This window comes from Chanodichthys erythropterus, chromosome 9 (genome assembly GCF_024489055.1).
Source record: "Chanodichthys erythropterus isolate Z2021 chromosome 9, ASM2448905v1, whole genome shotgun sequence".
Lineage (NCBI taxonomy): Eukaryota > Metazoa > Chordata > Actinopteri > Cypriniformes > Xenocyprididae > Chanodichthys > Chanodichthys erythropterus.
Window position 1 is genome coordinate 16,974,285 of NC_090229.1, and position 10,366 is coordinate 16,984,650.

The 10,366-nt window shown below is 36.9% G+C and overlaps 1 protein-coding gene across 1 annotated transcript; it reads right to left on the minus strand.

Moving 5' to 3' along the window:
• Window positions 1-66: 66 nt before the first annotated feature.
• Window positions 67-10,122, minus strand: wasb (WASP actin nucleation promoting factor b). The gene is made up of 12 exons (XM_067394808.1): window positions 9,599-10,122; window positions 8,831-8,971; window positions 8,407-8,493; window positions 8,088-8,184; window positions 7,948-7,974; window positions 7,834-7,869; window positions 6,918-7,104; window positions 6,788-6,830; window positions 6,505-6,658; window positions 5,818-6,224; window positions 5,602-5,713; window positions 67-2,617 (listed from the first exon to the last, which is right to left on the minus strand). Exons 1-12 carry the CDS (start codon window positions 10,067-10,069, stop codon window positions 2,562-2,564), a joined length of 1,818 nt encoding a protein of 605 aa, XP_067250909.1. The 5' UTR covers window positions 10,070-10,122; the 3' UTR covers window positions 67-2,561.
• Between the last annotated feature and the right edge of the window lie 244 nt (window positions 10,123-10,366).

Genomic DNA, 10,366 nt, shown 5'->3' on the forward strand with positions numbered 1-10,366 from the left:
ATATATATATATATATATATATATATATATATATATATATATATATAATATATTGTTTTAAAATATTTAAAACAAAATTGGAAAGTGATTTATTCCATTTTTATGTTTGAATTAATCATTTTTGTCATTTTATCTTTAAGTGTCATTTCTAGCATTTAATTTCTGTATTATTTGCATTGTTAAACATGTTTCAGATAAAACTTCAGATTGATTGTGAATTAAAAATAATTGAAAATAACAATATTGGTCATTAGATTAAAAAATACATTTAAAAATGTATCAAAATATGTATCTAATACTAAAAATATATATTTAGTCTTCTTTTTGTAGTGGAACAAGCTCCTCTAAAATGTCCAGGGCAATAAACCAATCATGTTACAAATCCTGAAATTAGTGTTTTATAGGACAAAACAGCGGACCAAAATGAAAGTCACTGGATTTGCGAAGATAAAAATGTTTATAGGAATTATGCATCAAAATCTCTCCCTTGTAATGAACATAATCTGATATAGCTGTAGTGTGAAAAGCCTCAATATGTACTTCACATTGCAGTTTTGAAATGTTTCATCTTTGAATGTGAAAGCAACCAAATACGAGTCAGTTATCCTCTTGTTTTGTCTTGTATTGTTCGTCGCCCAGCAAACGGAGCTTCCCTGATTTGAACTGCTGTATATAGATACAGTTTTTCAGTCTGCTCTCTTCTATCATTGACTCTGATGATAGTCGGACCACTAAAAACATTCTCATTCTCAATCCATAATCAAAACATGTTGTATTCCACGGTTTGTCAATGGTGATATGTGGTCATGTTTTTTGCTCGTGTATAAACACAGTATCTGTGCTTTGTGTTGTGTGACAATGACACATGTACATAGAAAATGTATGTATTCGACTAGTCACTGGTCAGGATTAAATCTAACCTCCTCTCTTTCCTCATCTCTCCCGTGACACTCTGTCTTTCTCTTTCTCTCACCCACACCATACAACATATTTATTGTGAGAGTGTACATATTCATGTGAGTTGTGCTCTTTGGTGGTGGGACAGGGCTGGTTTTGATGGAAATTGTCGTTTTATGTATTGCTTATAAACAGGACCAGGACACATAGAGAGATGCTGAGGAGAAAGAGGTAGATGTTTTTGGAGTAACTAATAGTATTTTAACATTGAAACGCATTTAAATTCACCTTGGGGTTCTCAAGAAAAAATAAAATAAAAATGTAACAAATTTTTGAGGGGCACACAACATAATTTATATTTGCAGAGTTATAAGCCAGAAATGTCTACCTCTTTAAGCACTTTCTATGGATTATCACTTAGCACCAAACTAAAGGACAAAGGCAAAATGTGTTGTATAATTTTCTTCTGGAAACATCTACTTTGTCTGGTCCACTAATGTTATTATTTTGAAAGGATAAGAGACCGTTTCTCTTCATTGGATGTTGGAGGCATATTTATAATGACTGCGTATAAAAAGCACTCAATGAAGCGCTCTGTGGTTTCAATCCCAGACATGTTATCTTGTCTTGAAGGGTGAAGAACAAACAAAGAAAAGTCCAAACCACATTTCTTTCCTCTCCACAGAGATGTTATTGTGCAGAATGACATTTGAGTCGGTCTCTGAGGAACTTTAATGCCACATAGACTTCCTTTGTCCTGTTGTGTCTTTCCTTTGGTGTTGGCTGTTGAACTAAACAGAAACTTCCTAAATATGGTTGCTTCTTGAATATTTCCTCTTTGTATTTACAGATGTTTGTGGAGGTTTGTGTTAATGTGATTGTTTGTGATAAATATTATTTTATTATCATGGTATTCTGGGGTTTGGGAGTCCTAATAGGTGTTTTTTAAAAAGCAATAACAATAAACTGCTGTTTTCGTTTTTATCCAGTTTTTTCTGTCTGAACACCTGATATGTTTTTATTTTGTATTAATATAATACATTCAATTATATTACAGGTATATTATATGTAATATTATTTTAATTATATTTCAAAAATATTTTTAAAACATTACAAAGATTACATGAATACTTGTACTTCCACATTAGTCCTGTAGGGGGAGGTCCTATGCGTCCCACAAATTTACAGAACACACAACTTGATATATCTTACCTTGGCAAGAATAACATTATTGGGTTTGTGGTTAAGCGAGAGAGATTTGGAAAAAGACCGTTGTTGAGTTAAAAGTATGCACAAACAGAAGGAAATATCCAACATAAAGCTGTGGTTAAGCTTGGCGGTCCTACTGTTTGGATGAAATCTAACACCACTCCTGGTTTGGCTCAACTGAAGTTCCTTCTTCCTGAATGAACTCAAAGTGAACTACTGCTGCATAAAGACAGACCAGTCTTTGAAACAAGACTGAGACAAACTGCGAAACAGGCTTGAAATCTAGTCATTATCAGAGTTAGCTTTATAGAATTGCTTTATTGGATTTACAGATGTTCAGATCATTCAGTGCAACTATTATCTGGAATAAAAGATTTCAGGCCTATTAAAAAAATGATTTCCACTGAGCATCAACAGATTTAGATGGAAGTGTGTGAATCGAGCAGAGAGAAGCATTAATCGTCCCATTCATCCTCTTCCTCTTCATCACCCCCATCATCGGCTTCATCATCTGAAGAAGGCAAAGAAATATAAAATACATCAAAATTATTATAAGAACCAGTGAATTACTAGCACATGAAAATAGTGTTGGAGTAACACATTATAAAGTAACACGAGTTGCATAATCAGATTACTTTTTTCATGTAGCTAGTAAAGTTACTAAATATCTGAGATACTTGTTCAAATAAGTAATGCAAGTTACTTCGTTTTCCCATTTATTAACTCACACCTCTCCTGTAAACTTGTTGAGAGAAAACAGGAGTGAGATGCAGAAGTGTCGTTTGCTGTGTAAACATTTTGGTTGTAGTTGTAGACTAAATGTGAGCATGCATTTACTCATCTCAAAAAACATTGAATAATTAAAATTGAATGACCACAATAAATAAAATGGTTAAATAATCAAAATGTACTTGATGTATTTAAAGGAACACTCCACTTTTTTTGAAAATAGGCTCATTTTCCAACTCCCCTAGAGTTAAACAGTTGAGTTTTACTGTTTTCGAATCCATTCAGCCGATCTCCGGTTCTGGCGGTACCACTTTTAGCATAGCTTAGCATAGTTCATTGAATCTGATTAGACCGTTAGCATCGCGCTTAAAAATGACCAAAGAGTTTTGATATTTTTCCTATTTAAAACTTGACTCTTCTGTAGTTAAATCGTGTACTAAGACCGACGGAAAATAAAAAGTTGCGATTTTCTAGGCTGATATGGCTAGGAACTATACTCTCATTCAGGCGTAATAATCAAGGAACTTTGCTGCCGTTCCATGGCTGCAGCAGTGCAATGATATTACGCAGCGCCTGTGAGCCCCTGCTTGCACAGGGAACGTGCCTTGCAACCATGGAAACGTGTGTGAGAGACGCTGCGTAATATCATTGCGCCTGCTGCAGCCATGATACGGCAGCAAAGTTCCTTGATTATTACGCTGCAATGAGAGTATAGTTCCTAGCCATATCAGCCTAGAAAATCGCAACTTTTTATTTTCCGTCGGTCTTAGTACACGATTTAACTACAGAAGAGTCAAGTTTTAAATAGGAAAGATATCGAAACTCTTTGGTCATTTTTAAGCGCGATGCTAACGGTCTAATCAGATTCAATGAACTATGCTAAGCTATGCTAAAAGTGGTACCGCCAGAACCGGAGATCGGCTGAATGGATTTGAAAACGATAAAACTCAACTGTTTAACTCTAGGGGAGTTGGAAAATTAGCCTATTTTCAAAAGAAGTGGAGTGTTCCTTTAAAGCTACAATATGTAATTTTTTTCGCCGCTAGAGGTCGCCTATTCAAAACAAAGGTGTTGCTTGATGAAGCCGAGTTTGAGCACGGATTCTTGGGAGATGTCATCTTCACCTCACAGCCGGTGGAAAAGAATCCAGTGGGAATCATATTCATGGATGAGATTATTAACGTTACTGTAGTATGAAGCAGGGCAGGGCGAGTGCTGTTGGAGCTGAATGAGGCCGCTGGAGCAATTGCCAATGAGAGACCAGCGCGATTCACGCTTCGCGAGCAGTGGAGCTTTTATTATGCCACAGTCGCCACTTCCGCTTCTTCCGGTCAAGCGTATGAGGTAACGCAGCTCTGTTTATCATATTAGAGACATTTGACTGTGTTGAAAATGATGTTATAACATTATTCTGTGCCTTCACTCAGATGCTGCTTTGAGACACTTGTTGCACACTGCAGTAAGCTAGATCGATTTTAAGATATCATTAAAGGTGCTAAAGAGGATGTTTTGTTTTATACATTTTTGCAATATTACTTGAAACTGTCTTTACTAACTGATAAAAGACTATTTATTAGGTTCACTGAAAGGAATAATATTAATATACATCATCTGTGCACGAGGTAGGGCCTTAAAAACATCAGCCAATTGTTTACGCGATCATCACGTAAACAATTGGCCCTCTGGCTTGTCAATCACTGCCATGATTGGCCAAGAGGGCCAATCCACGCATGTCTCTCACAAGGAACGTAATGGCAGTGATTGACAAGTCAGAGGGCCAATCGTTTACGCGATGATCACGTAAACAATTGGCTGATGTCTTTTATCAGTTAGTAAAGACAGTTTCAAGTAATATTGCAAAAATGTATAAAACAAAACATCCTCTTTAGCACCTTTAATAAATGCTGGGTGGCTTGTGTTGAAAATGGCATGCAATTAATTTTAAAACGTATTGTATGATGGAGAAAATGCTGTATAAGCTAAATGACAAAGTTTTTCTCTGAGGCATGGTAAAAGCATGGTACTCTCGGAAAATCAAGAAAACTAGATTTAAACAATAAGACAACGTGTTTGAGCTATATAACAGTAATTCATTTTCTGTCTATAAATGTAACCAAACAGTTGTTCCCTTGTCTAATAAAATATTATATTAAATATTATTATATTATTATAAAATATAATATAATATTAAATATAATATAATATTATTATATTAATATTATATTAAAGTGTCTTAAGTTTTTCCATGGTTTCTACAAAATAAAACCGGAAATAGAGGGTAACACAAATATGACGCCATTGATACATGTCCCGTAACCTTGGTTAAAATCGCGATTTTCTCATGATTTACAAATAGTTGGAAACATTTGGGATATTGTAAGTACTCAACTGAACAAAATATATAACACTGGCCTAGTGGTTTTTGGATATTTCACTGCAAAAATGTCACATATTGTGCCTTTAATCTCACATTATTAGCCAGTGTCTTTACTGCTGACCTTCAATGATCCAATTCAACCATCCTAAGCAAAAATGAATTTAGATAAACGTCACATTTGTGTTTCTTTTTCTTTTTGCTGAAGTAAGAGTGTACAATTTTCTTCTCCTGCGTCCTTTTCAGCTGAAAGCTCTACTGTACAGCTGTGAATTTGCATTTCCTTCAGCCTGAGGTTTATTCATTAATTGCTAACCACGAGTCGTCAATAGGTTATCTTTTACAGGTTGAATTTGTAAAAGTGAGAAAAGCCCCTTTATAAAATGCGTTACCTGAGGAATGGATAACTTTACTCCTTTTCTGCATCACCATCATCAGAGCTCCCACAATTCCCTCTGAGGACTCATCTTGAGCTGAAGGATTAGGGTCCGGGGATTCAGACACCTGAGATAAACACCATATATCCATTTAAAAAGTGGTTATTTACAAGTATAATGCTTATATAATGAACAAAATGCATTGCGTTTGTGTAAAAATGTCTCACGTACATTCTTTAGCACACGTCCACGACGAATTTCCTCCAGTAAGGTTCCTCGTCCTCCTCCTCCTCCACCAGAAGGAGGAGGAGGAGTTGGAGCGGAGCTGCCAGGGCTAATGGGAATGTTAGTGCCTGAAGAAGGTGGGGGTGGGGGAGGAGGTGGGGGCGGAGGTGGAGGCGGTGCACCTCCACCCATAGGTGGAGGAGGTGGCTTGTGACTGTGGCTGGGTGGTGGTGGCGGGTGAGAGGCTGGCGCTGGAGGTGGAGGTGGAGGGCCAGAGCGGCCTCCAGGTGGAGGTGGACCGCGATGCGGAGGTCCAGGACTGCGTGTAGGTGGTGGAGGGCGTCCGGGTGGGCCTGGGACCTGGGGTAGCCCACCACGGGGCGGAGGAGGTGCAGGGGCAGAACGAGGACCTCCTGGGACCAAAATTTTTGAATAAGTCCAGCATACATCACCAGAGAGAAGTCGTTTCATTGGAAGATTAAGTTTTAACATTTTGATAAAGAAATTACAAACTAAATTATACATGCACTGATGAATCGCTCATAATAAGATCAATAGGATCCATTTATAAATTAAAACCTTTTCATGCTGATGACTTCTTATCAAGGTCAAATTTCAGAATCAAACCTCCAAATATTCCACACAGAGTTAAATGGTAAACAAAATGTAATTTTCATTTTTAAATGAGCTTACCCTGTTTCCTCATTTCCTCTTTTACTGCATCCAGCCCTCCAGACTCCTCAATGAAGTCATAGATTAACTTAGATGTTTCTTTATCTGCCAGCTGGGCATCACTGATACCAGCACTGTTAAACAGTTTCTTTAGGTCAGGGTCGAGATTGTTGGTCTAGAGGGGCAAAAGTCAGTGTTCATATAAATGCTACTTTTTTAACTTTAGAAATGTTGTTTGCTATATACGAATCAATTTATGTGACTAAATTTGCTTTATGCATTAAGGAAAAAGGACAATTCTTACATCAAAACCAGAGTTTGGATCCCACCCAATATGAGTGACGTGCCTAAAAAGGATAGAGAGGCACAGACAGTATATCAAACAGATAGAAAAACACAAGGTGAATGTCCAACTTATGGTAAAACCTTCTTACTTGAATCCACTAGGAGCTCCAATATCTGCCTTAGTGAGCCTTGGGCCTTTCTTCTTTCCCTTTTTGTCTTTTTTGGAGATTGAAGCCGGTGCAGGGGTCGGCACTGGGGTAGAGCGGTACCTCGATGCAACAATATCTGGGTTCTGGATGTCTACTGTGGGCATTACACTTGGCTGTGAAACTGGACCTGATCAACAGAGAGTTGGTTAAACACATGTATTTATCAATACAGTCAGACCATGTGAACACTTCAGGATGAATTATAGAGTTAGTCAGAACGCCAGCTTCCGGGTTCTGCGTTCTGACGTAGAACCTGGAAGCGCTGCAATGTGTGTACAACGTCAACTGCGTAGCAGACTGACATGGAAGAGAAGAAATGGTTGAACAAAGCCTTTATTTTTGTTTGTTTTTGCGCACAAAAACTATTTTCGTCGCTTCATAACATTAAGGTTGAACTACTGTAGTCACATGGACTATTTTAATGATGTCTTTACTACCTTACTAGGCCTTGAAAGTGGTAATTGTGTTGCAGTCTGTCGGAGGCCAGATAGTTTTCAGATTTCATCAAAAATATCTTGTGTTCCAAAGATGAACAAAGGTTTTGTAGCGACATGCGGGTGAGTAATTAATGACAGAATTTTCATTTTTGGGTAATAACCCTTTAAAGAGTTCATCCAAAAATGAAAATTCTGTAATTGTTTATTGACCCTCTTGTTTTTCCAAATCTGATTGACTTTCCTTCTTGTGCTGACAAACGCTGGACATTGGACCCCACCAAATTTCATTATAGAAGAAAAAAACACTGGGACATTTTTTAAAATACCTTCTTTGTGTTCCACAGAAGAAAGGTGTGGGATGGCGTTATGTTGAGTAAATGACATAATAATGACAGAATTGTAATTTTTGCGTGACTCACCATTTGTTGGAGGGATTTGTTGTAGTGCCCGTTTTTCTGTTAATCAAAACAATAGTCTGAAAATGCTAATTTATAAATTAATATCAAGTGTATGTTCAAATTGAAGACACATACCTTCAGATGGAGCATGCGGTCTTTTTTCTAAATATGCATGCAGGAAAAGACACAGGACATACTGATAAAATACTCTGTTTTATGTGTAATCATCTTAGCAAAATTCATATAAAATATGAATAAGAATGACAGTAACTGACCCTGGCGGTTGGATCTCTGATTAATCTTCTCCTCTGTGACGTTTCTGAACACTTCAGCTTCTGTTTCACAGGCAAAGTTCAAACCTACTTGACAGTCCTGAGACACAATTAAAGTGCATTTAAATACAATATATGAGATCTCAGATTGTGAGATTTTGATTTTGAAGAGGAAAAAAAAATCTGAAAGTTTTAAAATCAATTAAAAACTTAAAGTACACATTTCTGATTATGTCTGATTATGTTTGGCCTAGTTCAAGACAGTATCTAAAAATGTTGAGTTTGCCTTGAATCTGAGAATTTTAAAGGAGTCTGTACCCACATCAGCTGCAAAACTGTGGAAGAACTTCATTGGACAGGAATATGTCATCTGATTATACAGCTCCTGCTCCCAAATCATTTTACCTTCCTGGCAAACATAATTAAATGAAATGAAAGCACACATAAATACTTATCAAAGTCTAAATGCTGCTACCACAATATGTCTTTGTGAATCGAGTTGAGTTGAGCTGCTATGACTCAGAACTCAAAGCAGAAGTGTATCTTTATTTAATTTCAGCCTGTTTGGTCACAGGTCATCTTTGGCCATTTGGCTATTATATAATCTCAGAAATGCATAGAGATCATCTCTATCTGCATAGATATAGATGTGCTTAAACATCATGCATATAAATTCTGATGAAGTAAAGAGCAGTTTGTTAATGTTTTTTTTTTTTACACTATAGATTAAAATCAGAATCTCTAACCTTTATGTCATAGAGCCGGATGAAATATGAACGCTTAGGATTGTCCTTAACGAAACACACGACTCCTGTATGTTGCAGACTCCATTGGGTCGGACTGTGAGGTAGAGCCATGTACAACTGAACAACTGCTGTGGCCATGGTCTGCACACACACACACACATAGAAACACAATAAACTGACATAAATGTACATTAATAAAAGATGAATCAGTGAAGTATTACAATGAAAGCTAGAGCAAAGACATCAGCATCTTCTACAACAACAGGAAGTGGCCTCATAGAGCATTTCCTGTCGTTCTCCAGTTCAACTTTGCAGTCGCATACATCAATCGTCAATTCAAGCAGGTTAACAGTATTGTCAAATGTACATATGGAAGAAAATTAATAATGATTTTATGATATTAGTGTTTTTTCTGGGGGGAAATAATTGCAAAATAAAAAAAAACAATGGATTAAATAGTTTAGCTGTTACAACAAATTCTGTCACAGGTTGTCATAGATATGTTTTGTGTACAATCTCTCTCTCTCTCTCTCTCTCTTTTTTTTCCATTTTGCACACAGGCAACAAAAGAACTTGAAAGGTTGAGTGTCACTTTGACCTTTAACTGACATCAACAGTAACAGCTCTATTCTCATTTGTGAACTCTGCACCATGTCTCTCCTTTCAGGACCTTCTCTTTTATACCCGATTGATTTCTATCCCCGAAATCCTTTGTGGGACAGAATGCCCATCTATGATTGGCCTTCTAATCAAAGTTACTTCACTCACCACACATCTCCTTCCTAGCAGCTCCAGCAGGCGATCATTCTCCTGGCTGCTGAGGAGAGAACTGGGCATGTTCTCCAACCCTTTGGTTTTTCCTTTACTCATCTCTCCTTGATGAAATGGGCAATCAGATCCTAGGACTCCACGCCTGGGGCCCCTACTCGGCCCACAGTACCTGCTTGAATCCTTTTTGAGACAAGCAAATGATTCGAAGGAACTGTTGCTTCCGTGTTCTAATCTGATGTTAATGCAGCACAGCAAAAGAGAACAGGAAGAACAAAACCACTGCGTAGATCTGCTCTCAGAATGCCGTGGACAGGCACGTGTTCCTTCATACATATAAAGAAGGAGGAGCACCAACATACAAATACAGTACCAGTCAAACCTTTGGAAACATAATAATGTTTTTGAAAGAGGCCTTTTATGCTCACCAAGGGAAGTGGACAAAGTACACAACTCTATTATTAAGTGCATCCACTACTGGTTAAATATTACTTTATTACAAGTGAAAGTTGTAAAGGCAGATTTTTACTTAAGCAAAAGTACAGAAAAGTACATTTCCTTTTTGTTTCATTATAAAATGTTTAATTGATTTGATTTGAATTATTTAGTTTGAATGATTCAATGACTCATAAATACTTTTACATCATTACTGGATGAAACAGCAGCATTTTTGAACGAATCTCTTAAATGATTCAATGACAGATACATTTTTTATAAAGTCACTTGAAATAATGTAATCGGTACAATCATTGTTTCAAGAGTTAAGTA